General features: G+C 33.6%; 1 protein-coding gene across 3 annotated transcripts in view; it reads left to right on the forward strand.

The window, feature by feature from the left end:
- Positions 1 to 19,582, forward strand: part of CCSER1 (coiled-coil serine rich protein 1) — a 1,210,612-nt gene that overhangs the window by 671,850 nt on the left and 519,180 nt on the right. For 2 of the 3 annotated variants that reach the window (XM_060094716.1, XM_060094698.1), the window contains exon 9: positions 14,154 to 14,231. The exons of the other annotated variant lie outside the window; for it this stretch is intronic. In XM_060094716.1, coding sequence (XP_059950699.1) covers positions 14,154 to 14,231 — 78 coding nt within the window. The remainder of the gene's footprint in view (positions 1 to 14,153; positions 14,232 to 19,582) is intronic. 3 annotated transcript variants of the gene reach the window in all.

Genomic DNA, 19,582 nt, shown 5'->3' on the forward strand with positions numbered 1-19,582 from the left:
ACAAGTCAGCTGCTAACATTTGTGAGACTCAGGGCAAGAACACAAAATGGGAATCACAGAATGTAAATCTAAAGATTTAAGTTATAAATCAAGCTTTAAAAACTGTTCAATAAAATATGTTCTAGCCTTGGGTATTTTTTTTAAAGATTTTTTTGATGTGGATCATTTTAAAAGTCTATTGAATTTGTTACAGTATTGCTTCTGCTTTATGTTTTGGTTTTTTTTGGCTGCGAGGCACGTAGGATCTTAGCTTCCCGACCAGGGATCGAACCCACACCTCCTGTATTGGAAGGTGAAGTATTAACCACTGGACCACCAGGGAAGTCCCCCTAGCCTTGTGTCTTGATCAATATACTTTGCTAATGACTTGGAAAGCTGTGATCAAATTATAGATTGTTTTGTACTCCTTAGCATTCTGTGCAGGAACTTGGCAATGTGGAGAGAGCCAGCCCTGGCTCCCGCCTAACCTGGCCCTTTACTACCCTAGATTGTGCCCCTTCAAGCCTCATGAACGCATATGTGATCAACCCAGCTGTCCCATGGCCCTACCTCGGGTGACCCTCAGGAGGAATGACCTGGGTCATATCTTAAACCAGGCAATGAATTCCAGGGTTTTGGAGTACAGTTAGAAGGGAAAATGTGGCTTTGATTGTGGCATTTCCCTTATCCCTAGAGAATCCTCTCCCCATGGGCAGAGAAATGGTGAGTTGGATGGCCAGAATGGGTCCTGTAATGCAAATGTCTCTTATGTAAGTTGAAGCACAATAGTGAGCAGTGCAGCTGTTAAGTATACAGCTAATGCTAACACTTTTAATTTAAATTCTAGTGTTTGTAGTTGAAACTGGGTAATGAGTGCATAGGAATTCTTTGTGTTACTGTCCATATGGTTTATTATATGTTAGCAATTTTCCATAACAAAAGAGTGAGAAAATATTAATACATTTTAATATATTCTTGACAGTTCCAAGAAATTTTATGTTTTATGTGAGGAGGTTTGATTTGCTTGGTCACTGTTGTACTTGTTTATGATTCTATTGATGTCTTTAGTGATATGCCCTCATTAATGGTGGGTGAAAATAATCAATGTGCTCTGTAATGTTGCTTTTTCTTTCCTGAGTTCATCCTTGGACTGGCATCATTAAGAACTTACAATAATTTTCCCTTTGTTTTTATTCCTTATGTTTAAATAATCTTATATTATTGACACTGAAGTCCTTTATAAGATGATGCTCAAATTCTTTTTCATCCACCCAATATCTAGTTGAAACTTGACTCAGAACACTGTATTTTCTTGTGTTGAATTACACTGCTTTTAAATTTTAAAAGTTAACTTTTCTCCTCTTATAGAGCGTCAATCTTTCAATACTATTTTTCTTTCGATAAACTTAATATTTAAATCCATGATTTAGAATCTAAATTTAGGATTATACTCTTTTAAGCAATCTTTGTATACTTTTTATATGTTTAAGGTATTCCTTTTCCTAATTCTAATCTACTCTTTGCAAAACTTTCTTTTGCAAACTTTGGATAATAACAGCCTCAGGTATGTGTTCATATAGTGGTGCTGTATTTGAAATCCCACTCCTCAGGTGGGACTTGATCCCAGCCAAAACTCAGAGTGGGACTCGAACCCAAAGTCTGGGTCTTGAACCCACCTGCACCTCAGATTGAGATTTGAACCCATGATCCCTGACTTAGGAGGGGACTTGACCCACTGTCTTTTAATTGAAACTTCTCACCTGGTGTCAGGATTTACTGAAGCTCTGGTTCTCTTGTCTCACCGCAGAAAGAATTCAGTGTGAGGCAAAGCGGCAGGCAAAGAGTGAGTTTCTTAGCATAGGATGTTTGTGAGAGTTGGAAGTGGGCTGGCAAGGGAGCACAGCAACCCTGAGAACAAAGGGGGCTACATTTTTACAATCAAAGGAAAAGTAGGTTGGGGAGAAGACTACTTTCTTCCTCATTCTTGGGCAGACGTCAAGACTAAACCCTTAGTTCTCCTTTGGTCTTACATGGTGTAACTGGGACTGTGGTGATGCTGTTTAAATCATATGCATATTAGCAAAACGGAGGTAACATATACTAAAATATGGTAGTTAGTTTCAGGTTTTGGTATAATGTCCCATTTCACCTAGTTTTCTTCTTTCCACTTTCACCTATATTTCTGTCTTGGCTACATGCAGAAATGCTACTCTTCAAGCACTATTAACTCTCTGACTTCATGTTACAAGATTCAGAACCCATATCTATTGTCTTGTGTCTCAACTAACAGGATTTGTGGTTTGAGTGTGTCTGGTGCTTGAATGCACCTGTTCTTCCTTCAAGGTAGTGTGGATTGTTGCTGGGTTATGGTATTCTTTTCTTGAGTAGTCATTAGCTTACAACAGTTTCCCAAACTCCCTTAAAATTCCCTTTCTGTCCTTAATCCCCTAGTAGGATTTCTAAACTGACTAATTATCCTACTCTATCCCTATCATAATCACTATTACATACATTTCCTATATCAACCTCTGTTAATTTTATTAGTAAGAGTGCATTTCCTTTTTTTCCCTATGTTAATTTATTTTTTCTTAAATTTTTTATTTTGTATTTTAGTATAGTTGATTTACAATGTTGTGTAAGTCTCAGATGTACAGCAAAGTGATTCAGTTATACACATACATATACCCATTTTATTTCAGATTCTTTTCCCATATAGGTTATTACAGAATATTGAGTAGAGTTCCCTGTGCTGTACAGTAGGTCCTTGTTGAGTATCTATTTTATGTATAGTAGTGTGTATATGTTAATCCCAACCTCCTCCCTACTTTTCCCTATTGGTAAATTTTTTGTTGAAGTCTGTGAGTCTGCTTCCGTTTTATAAAGAAGTTCATTTGTATCATATTTTTTTAGATTCCACATATAAGTGATATCATATGGTATTTGTCTTTCTCTGTCCGACTTACTTCACTTAGTATGATAATTTCTAGGTCCACCCATGTTGCTTCATTCTTTCTATGGCTGAGTAATATTACTGTGTGTGTGTGTGTGTGTGTGTGTGTGTGTGTGTATGTACCACGTCTTCTTTATCCATTTCTCAGTTGATGAACATTTAGGTTGCTTCCATGTCTTTGCTGTTGTAAATAGTGCTGCAGTGAACATCATGGTGCATGGATATTTTCAAATTATGGTTTTCTCTGTATATGTGCCCAGGAGTGGGATTGCTAGATCATATGGTAGTTCTATTTTTAGTTTTTTTAAGGAACCCCCATACCATTCTCCATAGTGGTTGTATCAATTTACATTCCCACCAACAGTGTAGGAGGGTTCCCTTTTCTCCACACCCTCTCCAGCATTTATTGTTTGTAGACTTTTTGATGATGGCCAATCTGACCAGTGAGAAGTGATTCCTCATTGTAGTTTTAATTTGCATTTCTCTAATAATTCGAGGTGATGAGCATCTTTCTATGTGCTTTTAGGCCATCTCTATGTCTTCTTTGGAGAAATGCCTATTTAGACCTTCCACCCATTTTTTAATTGTATTGTTTGTTTATTTGATATTGAGGTGCATGTACTGTTTGTAAATTTTGGAGATTAATCCTTGTCAGTTGCATCATTTGCAAATATTTTCTCCCATTCTGTGGGTTGTCTTTATGTTTTGCTTATGGTTTCCTTTACTGTGCAAAAGCTTTTCAGTTTAATTAGGTCCCATTTGTTTATTTTTGTTTTTATTTTCATTAGGAAGTGAATCCAAAAACATATTGCTGCAATTTATGTCAAAGCATGTCCTGCCTATGTTTTCCTCTAGGAGTTTTATAGTATCTTGTCTTACATTTAAGTCTTTAATCCATTTTGAGTTTATTTTTCTGTATGGTGTTAGAGAATGCTCTAATTTCATCCTTTTACATGTAGCTGTTCAGTTTGCCCAGCATCATTTATTGAAGAGACTGTCTTTTCTCCATTGTATATTCTTGCCTCCTTTGTCATAGATTAATTGACCATAGGTGTGTGAATTTATTTATGGGCTTTCTATCCTGTTCCACTGAATGTATATTTATGTTTTTGTGCTGGTACCATACTGTTTTGATTACTGTATCTTTGTAGTATAGTCTGAAGTCAGGGAGCCTGATTCCCCCAGCTCTGTTCTTCTTTCTTTCGATTGCTTTAGCTATTCAGGATCTTTTGTGTTTCCATGCAAATTTTACTATTTTTTTTGTTCCAGTTATGTGAAAAGTGTCATTGGTAATTTGATAGGGATTGCATTGAATCTGTAGATTGCCTTGGGTAGTATAGTCATTTTGACAATATTGATTCTTCTAATCCAAAAACATGTTCTATCTTTCCATCTGTTTGTGTCATCTTCAGTTTCTTTCATCAGTTCCTTATAGTTTTTGGAGTACAGGTTTTTTGCCTCCTTAGGTAGGTTTATTCCGAAGTATTTTATTCTTTTTGATGCGATGGTGAGTGGGATTGTTTCCTTAATTTCTATTTCTGATCTTTCATTGTTAGTGTATAGAAATAAAACAGATTTCTGTGTATTAATTTTGTATCCTGCAACTTTAACAGATTCATTGACGAGCTCTAGTAGTTTTCTGGTAGCATATTTGGAATTTTCTATGTATAGTATCATGTCATCTGCAAACGATGACAGCTTTACTTCTTTTCCAGTTTGGATTCCTTTCATTTCTTTTTCTTCTCTGATTGCTATGGCTAGGACTTCCAGAATTATGTTGAATAAAAGTGGTGAGAGTGGACATCCTTCTCTTTTTCCTGATTTCAGAGGGAATGCTTTCAGCTTTTCACCAATGAGTATGATGTTAGCTGTGGGTTTGTCACATATTGCTTTTATTATGTTGAGTTATATCCCCCCTATGCCCACTTTCTGGAGAGCTTTTTTTTTATCATAAATGGGTGTTGAATTTTATCAAAAGCTTTTTCTGGATCTACTGAGATGATCATATGTTTTTTCTACAGTTTGTTAATCTGATGTATCACATTGATTGGTTTGCAGATATTGAAAAATCCTTGCATCCCTGGGATAAATCCCACTTGATCATGGCGTATGATTCTTCTAATGTATTGTTGGATTTGGTTTGCTAGTATTTTGTTGACAATGTTTGCATCTGTGTTTATCAGTGATATTGGCATGTAAAATTGTGTATGTGTACCCATGTGTGGTATCTTTATCTGGTTTTAGTATCAGAGTGATGGTGGCCTCATAGAATGAGTTTGGGAGTGTTCCTTCCTTTGCAATTTTTTTGGAATAATTTGAGAAGGATAGGTGTTAACTCTTCTCTAAATGTTTGATAGAATTTGCCTGTGAAGCCATTTGGTCCTGGACTTTTTTTTGTTGGGACTTTTAAAATCACTGATTCAATTTCAGTACTGGCAATTGGTCTGTTCATATTTTCTTTTTCTTCCTGGTTCAATCTTAGAAAGTTGTACCTTTCTAAGAATTTGTCCATTTTCTAGGTTGTGTATTTTATTGGCATAGAATTGCTTGTAGTAATCTCTTATGATCCTTTGTATTTCTGTGGTGTCTGTTTTAACTTCTCCTTTTTTCATTTCTAATTTTATGGATTTGAGCCCTCAACCTTTTTTTCTTGATGAAACTGGCTAAAGGTTTATCAATTTTATCTATCTTTTCAAAGAACCATCTTTTAGTTACATTGATTTTTTCTATTGTTTTCTTCATATCTATTTCATTTATTTCTGCTCTGGTCTTTATAATTTCTTTCCTTCTACTTACTTTGGATTTTGTTTGTTCTTCTTTCTCTAGTTGGTTTAGGTATAAGGTTAGGTTGTTTATTTGAGATTTTTCTTGTTTCCTGAGGTAAGAGTCTATTCATATAAACTTCCCTCTTAGAACTGCTTCTGCTGCATCCTATAGGTTTTGGATCTTCATGCTTTCTTTTTCATTTGTCTCTAGGTATTTTTTTTATTTCCTCCTGGATTTCTTCAGTGATCCATTGGTTGTTTAGTAACATACTATTTAACCTCCACATGTTTTTGTTTTTTACAGTTTTTTTCCTGTAATTGATTTCTAATCTCATAGCACTGTGGTCAGAAAAGATGCTTGATATGATTTCAGTTTTCTTAAATTTACCAAGTATTCTGCTGCTTTCGGATGGAAAATTCTATAAATATCAGTTAAGTCCATCTGGTCTAATCTGTCCTTTAAGTCCTGTGTTTTTTAATTCATTTTCTATCTGGATAATCTGTCCATTGATGTAAGTAGGGTGTTAAAGTCCCCTACTATTATTGTGTTACTGTCAGTTTCTCCTTTTATCACTATTATCATTGCCTTATATATTGAGGTGCTCCTATGTTGCGTGCATACATATTTATAATTGTTATATCTTCTCCTTGGGTTGATCTCTTGATCATCGTGTAGTGTCCTTCCTTGTCTCTTTTTACTGTCTTTAAAGTTTTTTTTTTGTCGTATGTGAGTAATCCTACTCCAGCTTTCTCTTGATTTCCATTTGCATGGAATACCCTTTTCCATCCCCTCACTTTCAGTCTATGTGTCTGTAGGTCTGAAGTGAGTCTCTTGTAGACAGCATATATACGGGTCTTTTGTATCCATTCAGCTAGAGTTTGTCTTTTGGTTGGAGCATTTAATCCATTTACACTTAAGGTAGTTATTCATATGTATGTTCTTATTACCATTTTATTAATTGTTTTGGCTTTGTTTTTGTAGGTCTTTTTTCTTCCCTTCCTCTTTTGTCCTCTTGTGATTTGATGACTATCTTTAGTGTTGTGTTCGGATTGCTTTTTCTTTTTTGTGTGTTTATCTATTGTAGATTTTTGGTTTGTGATTCCCATGAGGTTTTGATATAGCAGTCTGTATATATACACAAGATTGTTTTAAGTTTCTGGTCTTGTAATTTCAAATGCATTTTCAGTATCCTGTATTTTTACTCTCCTCACAATTGCTGGTTTTGATGTCATATTTCTTTGTGGATGATCTCCTACCTTTATTGTATGTTTGCCTTTACTGGTGAGGTTTCCTATTTGTAATTTTCTTGTTTCTAGTTGTGGCCTTTTTTTTTTTTCCATCTAGAGAATTTCCTTTAGCTATTGTTGTAAAGCTCGTTTGGTGGTGCTGATTCTCTTAGCTTTGGCTTGTCTGTAAAGTGTTTTGATGTCTCTGTCATATCTGAACTAGAGCCTTGTTGGGTAGAGTATTCTTGGTTGTAGGTTTTTCCTTTCATCCCTTTAAGTATATTGTACCACTCCCTTCTGGCCTGCCAAGTTTCTGCTGAAAAATCAGCTGATAACCTTATGGGGCTTCCCTTGTATACTATTTTTTGCTTTTCTCTTGTTGCTTTTAATATTTTATCCTGGTGTTTAATTTTTTTCAGTTTGATTAATGTGTCTCAGCATGTTCCTCCTTGGGTTCATCCTGTATGGGACTCTCTGAGCTTCCTAGGCCTGATTGTATGTTTCCTTTCCCATATAGGGAATTTTTTTCCTATTAATCTCTTCAAATATTTTCTCAGGACCTTTCTCTCTTCTCCTTTAGGACCCCTATAATATGAATGTTGGTGAGTTTAATATTGTCCCAGAGGTTTCATAGACTGCCCTCATTTCTTTTCATTCTTTTTTCTTTATTCTGTTCTGCAGAATAAAGCAGTGATTTCCACCAATCTGTCTTCCAGCTCACTTATTCTTCTGCCTCATTTCTACTATTGATTCCTTCTACTGTGTTCTTCACTTCAGTTATTGTATTGTTCATCTCTGTTTGTTTTTTAAATCTTCTAGCTCTTTGTTAAACATTTCATGTATCTTCTTGGACTGTGCCTCCAGTCTTTTTCTGAAATCTTGGATTATCCTTACTATCATTACTCTGAATTCTTTTTCAGGAAGATTGCCTATCTCTACTTTACTTCGTTGTTCTTCTGAGATTTTATCTTTTTCCTTTGTCTGGAACGTATTTTTCTGCCATCTCATTTTGTTTGACTTTCTCTGTTTGTGGCCTCCATTCCTCAGGCTGCAGGATTGTAGCTCCTCTCACTTCTGTTTTCTGCCCCCTGGTGGGTGAGGTTGGTCCAGGGGCTTGTGCGGGCTTCCTGGTGGGAGGAACTGTTGCCTGCCCAGTGGTGGGTGGAGCTGGATCTTATCCTTCTGGTGGATAGAGCTATGTCAAGGGGTATGTTTAGAGGCAGCTGTGGGATCAGGACAAATTTAGGCCACCTGTCTGCTGATGGGTGGAGCTGTGTTCCCACCCTGTTGGTTGTTTGGCCTCAGGCTTACCAGCACTGCGACCTGCAGACTGTTGGGTGAGGCCAGGTCTCAGTGCCAAAATGGTGAACTCCAGGAGAGTTCATGCCAATGAATATTCACTGGGGCCTCTGCCACCAGTGTCCTTGCCCTCATGGTGAGTGGCAGTCGACCTTCACCTCCTCAGGAGACCCTTCAAGCCCTGCAGGTAGGTCTGGTCCAGGCTCCTATGGAGTCACTGCTTTGCCCTGGGTCCCAGTGCACGTGAAACCTTGTGTGCACCCTCCAAGAGTGGATTTTTTGTTTCCCCCAGCCCTCTGGAGCTCCTGCACTCAAGCCCCACTGGCCTTCAATGCCAAATGCTCTGGGGGCTCCTCCTCCCAGTGCTAGACCCCCAGGCTGGAGAGCCTGACGTGGGGCTTAGAATTCTCACTCCTGTGGGAGAACCTCTGCAATATAATTATTTTCCAGTTTGTGGGTTGCCCACCCAGGGGGTATAGGATTTGATTATATCACAAAAGCACCTCTGCCACTGTCAGATCATGGCTTCTTCTTTGTCTTTGCATGTAGAATATCTATTTTGGTAGATTCATGTCTTTTTTGTTGATGGTTGTTCAGTAGTTAGTTGTGATTTCGTTGTTTGGGTGAGAGGAAGTGAGCTCAAGTCCTTCTACTCCACCATCTTGTCTGTACCCTCAAGAGTATGTTTCCTCTTGTCATAGATTATAAATCTAACTACTGCAAGTAGGCCTGTTCTTTTTATTAAAAAAATTATCTGCTTTTTGTCTTGAATCTCACAAACTTCTTTATAGGTAATTAAAATAATTTAAAATAAACAAGTTATTTCTTAGGATTATTTAATATTTTCTTTTCAGCTTGTTTACTGCACTTCATTTGACATTCATAGTTTTTTAAAAGCTCTAGGAAATGATAGATGTTCATATCTAAGGTAAATGATGTAGATTAATAAAATGGTAGAGTTTAAAATATTTATAATTTTTTGTTAATCAATATGGTATCTAATAATGCAAATAAATACAAATAAATTCTAAAATAAAAGTAAATAACTTCCAGTTCCCTTAAGCTCCTTAGTCAATTGAGGTTTTATTTTAAAAGCCAGTTTTACTGGCTTTGTGATTATTTTGTCTTTTTTTTTAAACCACATTTCCTCCTCCTCAATCCTTCCTCAATGACATGTGCTTGCATGTGCACACATGAAAGTACAAAAATATACATATATCAGTGGAACCTATTATATCTTTGATCATTTAATAGATATGTATGATTAATGAAATTTAAATTTAAGAAATTAGGAACTAGCCTTTTTATATTGACAACATATATTGTAGAGGCAGTTTCTGTGACTGAACAGCACATAAAACACACACACACACACACACCTGAAATGATTCTAACAGCTTAAGCAGAATGTACTTTTAGATTACTCTGCTTGAACTGATCCTATTTTTAAAGGATTTCATGCCTTTCAACATTTAGTTTTTAATTCAGTTTGCTTTTTTACACCTTTCAATTTTATGTTATAACTCTATATTAACTTTATCATTTTATTCATGACGCATGCTCCAAAATGCTTTGCTGGTTATAGTAATGGATATTTTATGGGATTGTAGCTCTTATAGGAAATAAACTGATAAATCTTAAGTGTACTTAAATTGTTTTCACAGTAAATCAGAATTACTTAGTAGAATTCATAAGAGAATATAGGCAGGATGAACATCAAGAACAGTTTTATTATCCTACTAGCTGTATAGCAAATATGTATTTCGTATGTGTCCTTGCATATATGAAATGGGAGCAGCAGTACCACTTGTAAGCTTTCCCAGAGTCAGAATATCTTTATAGAAAGTACACCTGGGTTTGGAGACAGATAAAGTTTTCCAACTTGCCCGTTTCACTTAATAGCCTGTGTGATCTTTAGTAACTGATTTCAACTTCCTAAGTGCCAGTTTCCTGTTCTTTTGAAAAGGGACAAAAACAGACATTGTGCATTCTTGAGAGGATTCATATAAATTACTTGGTACAGTGCCTGGCATATAACTATATTCTGTTAATGGAATCTATTATTGTTAGTAATAGTTGTAGTGGTAAAGATTACAGAAGTAGAGGGAAATGTGAATATAACTACTCTTAGTAAGTTTGTAAACTATGCATGTTTTCTTTGGTTTATATGCACTGATTTATGGGAGCAGACTTTTATTATACAGATGTTATATTACTCTTAATGTCAGATGAAATTATTTGGAAATTTAGAAAATCATTATATATTTTTTAATTCATATAGCAATATTATGTAAAATTCACATCTTCCGCATATTCAAAAGTCAGATTAGTCAGCAGTGTAAAAACAGCAAATATAAATAATGAAATTCCTCTTTTTCATCCCATTTTGGTTACATTTTTCCACAGAATATGCTAGTTATTTTTCTTTTTGTTAATTCTAAGCACACATGTTTTATGAATCTGAAATAAGAAAAAAGGATGTGTTTTGTTAAGAATTATTGATATTGTCATTGCTTGGAAAGGAAAATTTAAGCAATTAAATATTTTGTTTGGGGTATAGAATTATTTATAAAGTATATCTACCAAAAGTTGAGTTGTTTTAATACTCCTCTATCTGTCTGAGAGGGGTTAGAAGAAGGTATTGCAATGTTTGCTTACAGAGGAAAATACTGAAAGAAAGCCACATTAAATCACATGTATGTGTAAATTTATTGATGGTCCAGAAAAATAAAGTTTAATGTACTTCAATTGTTTCTCTTTTCCAGGTTGCTTCCTTCTAATTCTGTCTTTTATACAAGGTGAAAAGAAGTATTTAAATAAGTTCTGTTGTAATTTAGTTAAAATATTCTTATGGCCTTTCACTGTAAACTAATATTTCAAAAATTAAGGTAACTCCAAAATCCTTTGATGTAGAATTCTATCCTTTGTGGCATGGACTTGATTTACCACTCTAGTCTCATTTCATACCGTTGTCCCTTTCGTTGTCTTTCCTTAGGCAAGTTTGAACTAGTAGCTGTTTATACATATCTTTGTCAGGGTCTCTCTGACTTTGAAATATTTGCAAATGTCTTTGCCTGAGAAAGACCCCTATCGCTTCCACTCCAAGTGACTAATAATAATTCATGTTTCTCATCTTAGTTGGGATGTCAGTAGCTTCTGCATTCTAGTTATTTAACTCTCCTATGTTTCCTCTCCAACACATACACACATCTCCAGCTTCCCTATACTACCTTTACCTTATATATTGAGTACTAATTGTCTTTGATTTCTCTATCTTTCCACACTGGAAGTTTTGTTTTGTTTTGTTTTTATAAAAGAAGCTATTTTCCCCCTTCATGTCCCCTGTACCTTGAACAACACCCATAATGTGCATTTAATAAAAATTATAGATGAATTAAGGTGTGCAAATACATTTGCATCAGAAAGGTGAAATGTCTATTTCTCTATACTGAAATAAATCAATTTTAATCAAATTGTTTATTGTGTCAAATCAGTGTGGAAATGAAAATATAATGATGCTTTGTTTCTATTCCTCTATTATATATATAAATATAGAGAGAGACAATTAGTATATATTAATTTCTTACATAAGAAATACAAATTATCTGCAGTTCCGTCATCTAGTAATAGTTATTTTTGTTGTATATTTTCTATTTTATTATCTATAATACTCTTGTTATTATATATTAAATTTGTCGATCCATATATTTCCATCTGTCTTTCAGAAATTCAAAAGACTCATTAAGACTTATCTCCCAACAACTAGTCTTTATTTAATCTAACTCTGTTATACAAATTATCATAGTTTCATAAATTTTCTTCCTACTAAATAAAATAAACTTACACTGAATTATTTAATTCTTAATTTTGTGCACCTAAGTTAATTGGAAACGTTTAATTTACTCTCCACATTTGAATATGGCTTACAAGTGTATACATAATAAATAATTCAAATATGATATATTTGTTGTGGAAATGCCTGCAAAAGGGAGTAGCAGTGAATTTTTCGTTAGAAATGTCTGTGCTTTTTTATTTTAAAACTTCTGAAGATAGCTATTCTTTATTTAGGGTTTATTTGTTTTGCTTTTATTAGGCTTTTGGTTAATGAAGCTTTTCGAGTTTTTCATTTATCTTGATTTAAATTTCCTTAGTCTTAAAACTCAGGCCAATGTACCAGAGTTTACCAGTCCTTTTCAACTCCTATCTTTAGAGTGGAAGCCCTTGAAAATAAAAAATGTGGGGAAAGCATAATGGAAGTATTTGCTATCTATTATTGTCCCCCACTCTATGCATTAGAGTGTAGTTTCTCATTCATATACAAACATTTATATACCTACAGATTTATAACTTATTTTTCTAGTACTTATGACTCCAACCCATTTCAAAAATTTTTCTAAACAACCATTCACTGAGAGCAAACGTTATTTGTTCCTTTACCTTTTTGCTCTCTTCCCAGTTCCAAAAGAAGTCTAAATAAACACAACTTGTTATTTCTTGTTTTAAATTTATTTTGGAAAATGTGGCCACATTTTCACTTATCCTTTTCAAACAATTAAAACCTTCCCTTTTCACATTACATCTTCTTGAGTTATCTAATCTCCATTTTCATTTTTGTCTGAATAGCAGCACTAGAAGCTCTGTAATAGGGAAGTTAGAAGGTTGGGACATTAACAGTCCATAAAATATTTCTTTTATATATTTCAGTGTCAAATTATGTTTACCTAAATTATGTATGTACTTTGTTAAACAGCTTGGATAACTTGCATATCTCAGGAAGAATTTAAAGCACAGAGAGGGTGAACGGAGAGGGGAAGGGAGGGGTGGCAGAGGGGAGGAGAAGAGGAGAGGAAACAAGTTTTGTATGTTGGTAGTGAGGTTTGTGATGACCACTGTCTCCTCCTGGAAGAAGTTTAATGATGAGTTAACTCAATTTTTATCATTAAAATATTATACAACTATTTTATTGACCAAGTAAGGGAAACAAATTCTCCTTTAAAGCAACGTAAGGCAAAAACAGAATCTAGTGGAATCATGTGAACTTCTTGGGAAACTTAAGTTACTTAAACTTTGTAAACTGTATTGTTCTCCTTCAAAATGGGTGGTAATAGTAGTAAAACTCCCAAGATGAGATGTGATCATGTGAGTACAGCACTCCCAGCTGTGCCAGACACACAATGAACACATTACAATAATTATGCTCACGATCTCCTTTTAAGTGATACATTTAGTAATAAGAGGACCCCAGCCAGAGGCCCAGTCACATTAGTTAATCAGAATTAGTACATTTGCATTTGAGATATGAAATCCCAGACATTCTTCATGCATTATGTCCCGTAGTTATAACAGGATTGTAGTCATGTCAGATCCCTTAAACAACAGATTTCTAAATGTGTAGATTCCAGAAGGAGACAATTAAGAAGCAAAAAAATAAAGATAAAAAAATATAAACATACTAAATGGAATACACTGGATGGTATTATTTATTGAAAATGTTTTGGATTTTAAATGTAAATGCTGTGAAATGAGATCCGTAAAATCCTATCAATTTAATTTACCAAACCAAACAAAACACAACAGCTAACAAAAAACAGTATAATCATTTGATCTCACATTTCAGCTAACAAAAAACAGTATAATCATTTGATCTCACATTTAAGCAAATCATGTCTCTAGCATTCAGCCATGATCCTGACTCAGTGGTTCTTATACTAAAAGAAAAGATGCTAAAGATGGAGTCATTATGACCTGAAATTTAAAGCTCTAAATGTTTAAGCTGATAAGTAAAGCACCGCCAGAGCGAAGTATGCCACAAAGAATCATTAATTGTACAGTAACCAAATTTTAATAAGTGGGGAATATTAGTGTAGAAGCACATGACTCATCAACAATGTGTTTTTGGTTTTGCTTTTTTTTTTTTTTTTTTTTTTTTGCAGGACAAAGTTCAGCATTTACAGAAGGCTTTTGCTTCAAGAGTAGATAAATCCACACAAACTGAACTTCTAGGCTATGATGTAAGTAGCTATATAAAACCATTTTTATCTTTTTTATTGGTATTCAGACCTCCACAGCTTATTTACTTCTGCTGCTGCTGTGCCCATGCATTGATTTAATAGGATTTAGTGGTTCACCATTCATCTTTTCCTCTTAAATAATCCCCAAATACCTTCTGGGACTGAAAAAGATAATTACAGGCACCAACTAGCGTACCAGTGTCTTATGAATTTCTTTAAACCAACAACTCTAATACAGTCTTTTGAATTAGTGAATTTGCAGACATGTGGAAGAGACATATTAGAATACTAGGACAATTTGTTTTTAAGAGAGTACTAATTTATTAACTGTCTGATAAAGTTATTATGTTTGCAATCACTGAGGGCCAAGCATATCATTTTTACATTCTGGCACATAAAAGGAAACATAGCTTTGCAGAGAAATTTACAATACTATTTTAGCTCTTGGGCTTTGGTGCAGGTTGCAGAAAGTAATTTAATTGAAAGTTAGCATTTTGTTCTCAGTGTGAAATACTTGTTGAACTGTCAAAATAGGATTACAAAACATGTTTTAATACAAGATGGCTTCTAGTAATACTAAATGATTTTGGACAACTTTGATTCAAATACCTATCTTAAATAAAGCAATGAAATTTTCACTTTGCCTAAGTTCATGACTTTAAATTTCCTTTTGATGGAAACATAAGGAATTATCTTCTTTATCTTGTATCTAACATTTGTGAGAAATCTCTTCTTTTTAAAAAAAAAGTATTAATATTATTTTTACCACTTTATTGACAAGTATTGGTAGAAGAGAGAATTTTAAGTTTCATGAAGGGGTATAATGGTAAAATGTATGTCTATCTGCATGTCCTTGTGTTTATAACATAAATATGATGTTACCATTGTGTTGCCTTTCAAAGTATATTAACATATTTAACATAAAGCTGTCTCTATGAGGCTATAAACAAAAGTTTTCAATTCCAGAAAAATTGCTTTCAGATATTTATGTATATTATTTTTTAATTTAAAAAAATATTAAAAGCTATGCTTTTCTTTTGTGTTTTTCTCTTATATTCATTTAATGTTTATTCTAGATACCTAAATATTCTAGATATCAATATTCTGACTACAATACTTCTTGAATACCAGTGCTATATGTTATTTAAATGATGTTAATGTTTAATATTTTTTAAAATAAATGTTTTTTATTAAGTTCAAATGGGGTTTACCACAATAATTCAATAGGGGAGGTAGCTAAGTTGTAGCTACTAGCAATATCCTATGCATTTTAATGCATATCTATGACCCATACTTTTCTTGTTTTTACAAAATTTCTTATATCAGTGCTATTTAGTTCTCCAGACATGTAAATAAAAATTTAAAAAGCCATGATCATAGTTAATTCTTCATCATTTGTAGCTTCTTTTCATATCTGACAGTGAGAGCTTAATGTATTTTATTGGTTAAAGAGTAATAATTTTTTGGTAGTGAGTCCTTAAAGGATCACCTTGTACAAGTTTCTGATATGATTTGGGTAGTCATTAACATAGAATGATATGTTCTAAAGATTTCATACTTTATACTTCCTGGTGATATATTATAAGACAATTATCAGAATCAGCAAATTAATTACCAAAAATATGCATCTAGAACCCTATGCCAGTAACTAGATGTAAGTGTTATAATACATTTTAGGGCAATTTGTATTGAAAAAACTGGGGAGGGAAATACTTTAAATAAACAAAATAGAAATAAGTAAAGTATTTTAAATGTGATAAATTGTGTGACTATTTGGAATATTATTCATCAATAGTGTAACTTTTTTCATGACTGAAATATATTTTCTATACTTTTCAATATCTATTTATAAATCATTTTTTACATTCTTATATTCAATAAGAATCATTATCCTTTGACTTACAACATTTTGCTCACATTTTCTCAGGAAATATAATTTGACATTTTAATTTTTCACAAATATGATATATATACCCACTATATGCTATATTTATTTGTAATTTGCAATAGTATTTATCAGAAAAAATAATGAAAAATCTTGTAGAAATCATGCACATTATGGATGATTTTTTTTGTCTCATTTTTTTTTCTAAAACTGTCAATATTCGCCACAAATTGTTCTTTACAGATTATGGATCATGTTTCAGTGATATGACATTCAGAATGTCAGAACATAAGAGACTACAAGTATCTATTAATTTAATTTCCTTGGGAAGACAGCTGTTACTACACATTTTGCTTAAGAAAGGAAATAGATCCCCAGAAGATATTAATTATAATGAAAACTATTAAAAGAAATTTCCAGATATCCACCACAGTGAATAAGTTCAAAGGTTTGTACAATAAACAACTTCTAGCCTGCAACAGATTTATCAGGAAACTTGAAACTAATGTTAGAGTACATTGTGCTCTGATTTCTAACACACATGGCAAGAATTATTTAAAAGTAAATTCAGAGTATCTCAGCAAGGGCCTGTAAACACAATAGTTATTGTGATGAGGGAGATTGTTAAATAAATGATGAATGTGTCTTAAATAATCAATGCCAGTTTAACTTCTTTTACCCTCCTCTGTCTGCAAAGGCTTAGTTTATTGAAAGATCAAAGAATAATTTCTTAGGTGTCACTTGAATTATTAAAACTGGAGAGAATATGAATAGATTTTGTTAGGTAGCAGTGTTGCCAATTACAAGATTATATTAAGAGGTAGGCAAGAGTCTTCTGATTACATCAGTTGTATAAGTAGATACTTCAACAAAGCACATATGCTGCCTATAAACACTTTATAGTTTGAACTACTGCAAATAACATTTTGGTTAAAGTAATTGAGCATGAACAACCAAAATGCTACAGTGAAATTTTATATTCTGGCAGTGAGAAAATTCATATCCTTTTACTAATTTGACACCTTTATGGACAGTTTTTTAACTTCCTTTTGATGGTCTACAGAAGATTGTCATTTTAAATGTGGCTGATTTACTTTGGGTGTAAATTTTCCTTTCAATTAGTGCCTGAACTTGACTCAGAACTGTCACAGGGTCCCTAGATTACTCTTAGAGGCAGAAGCACTAAAGTTTTAAGAAGATCTTCCTTTCATTAGTATATGTTTTACACTTATATTTTAAAAGAGGTATTTAGTTGAACTAGGAATGCTTTGTCCATATTTTCTTTAAGAGTTTTAAAGTTACCAGGTATTTCATCAAATACTATTAATCACTGTCTAAATATCATTAATCTAAATATCATTAATGGTTTTCATTTGACTATTTAAAATCAACTGAATTGTGACATCACACATTTTGTCATGTATGAGTGAAGCATAAATCAGTCTGGAAATGTACGTTCACAGCACTGTGTGTTCTCCAAATATTTTAACGCATTTTCCAAATGGTGGGATTTACTTTGTAAATGCAGCTTTCTACTTAACTAGTTGCATTATGAATATACATTTTGAAAAAATCAAAACAATTACCTATGTATTCTCAATTTATGCTATTTTTCTTAATTTAATTTTGGATCCCTCCCAGCACATTTAGTACCGTGCAGGGAGTTCTAACAAATATGAAATAGTTCATCATGTAAAGAATAAAAGTAATTAGTTTTTACTGTAATTGTTTTATTAGCTATTCGAGCAGGAGAATATTTTGTGTTATTCTAACACATTATGTCAGCTTATGGGTTAAGCCCAATGCTAAGAATTGAATAACTATCAATTAGGCTCCCTCATCCAGCTGCTAATAAACTGTAGTTTCTTAAATCTATTTTGGATCCATTCGTTGCCATCATCTTTCTTAAATTCAGTGCTTATCCTGATCATACATCACTGTGCCCCAGTGTTTAGTAGATGAATACCTTTCCCCAATATACTCCATTCTTTAATATTTACTTATCTCAGGTATTTCTGTTAATTTTTACAAATTAAAAGAATCAGATTTAAAAACTGAATGATATATTCTAGATTTTCTTTTGAACTACAGTTTTTCATATTACATTAAGGGTAACTTTCATATAAGAACATTGATGAAAAACATGAAACATTGACTGCCACAGGTGCTTATTAATATTTAATGGAGGAATCAGCTTATCAGTGAAATTCTAAGGGCATCACTTTTGAAGATTTATACATGCATCGTTCAACAAATATTACTAAGTGCTTACTGGAAGCCAGGCCTTGTTCTAGGTACTTGAGATACATCCTTTAACCAAACAACAAATAATCCTGCAGGGAGCTTGCACTTTATTATACTTAAAATAAAAAATATAATAAGTAAAGTGTACTATATGTTAGAAGCTACTAATGCAATGTAAAAGAGAAAAATAACACAGGGAAAAGATAATTGTGAATGTAGGGATGTGGTCAGGGCTACGATCCAAAAATTTTAAATAGAGTGATCTGGGCAGGTCTGAGGATGAGGTGTGAGATGTGAGACTTGAAGGAGGTGAGGTGAAAAATCACCTTTAGCCAGAAATTCTTTCGTGATGTGGTCCTTGCAACTCCTCAAAGACCCTCAATCAGAACAAATTGCTGTATCTTGGCTGCAGCCCTAGAATAAGAATAGTTTGCTTCATTTAGAGGCCCTGAAATATGAAAAAAAAATGCATTCTGGACCATTAAACCCTAGAATCAGACCCAGTGCATCAAGAGACTCCCATTAGGGGAGCCCAGACCACCTGAGGGAACAGCCTGCTCAGCCTCTTAGATCATATTCACTTAGGGGCACTGAGAAGAAAACTGTCGAATCGACTATACTATGTAAATTACATTTGCTTTTCTTCTTTCTTTTTTTTCATTCATTCTCTCCATCCTCTTCTCTGTGTACCACTCTTCTTCCAGCCCAGGCAGAGCTGAATCTATAAACTGTAAATGTGTAGTTACACTTCATTGTATATCAGCACATCCCATTTATTAGAGGTGTGCTACTAACAGTGAACAAATAAAGAAAACACTCAGTAATTACTTGGTGAAAATTAAATGAATAGATTAACTAAGACTCTAATGATATTTTTATAATCCTAAAAATCAGTAACAAATCAGTATGCATTGCTTTACTTTATTCACAAAAATCATACAGAAGTACATATTGCTATCCTACATTTTTATTCTATATTTATTTGTTATATCTAACAAATATTTTACAGTGACTATTTTGTGCCTTTTAGAAGACGTATTAAATGCAAGTCAGCATAGACAACCAGTGATTTTAAAACATGGGTGACAACGTGCAGTTGTCCTTAACAGTATTGCATTGAATGGTTCCTTTTAAAATTCTGAACCTTTATGTAGGAGCTAGATCATTCCTGGAATGTCTCCAGGTCTTTAATTCATTTCTGGCTACCTAGAATTGGTGTTAG

This window comes from Mesoplodon densirostris, chromosome 1 (genome assembly GCF_025265405.1).
Source record: "Mesoplodon densirostris isolate mMesDen1 chromosome 1, mMesDen1 primary haplotype, whole genome shotgun sequence".
Lineage (NCBI taxonomy): Eukaryota > Metazoa > Chordata > Mammalia > Artiodactyla > Ziphiidae > Mesoplodon > Mesoplodon densirostris.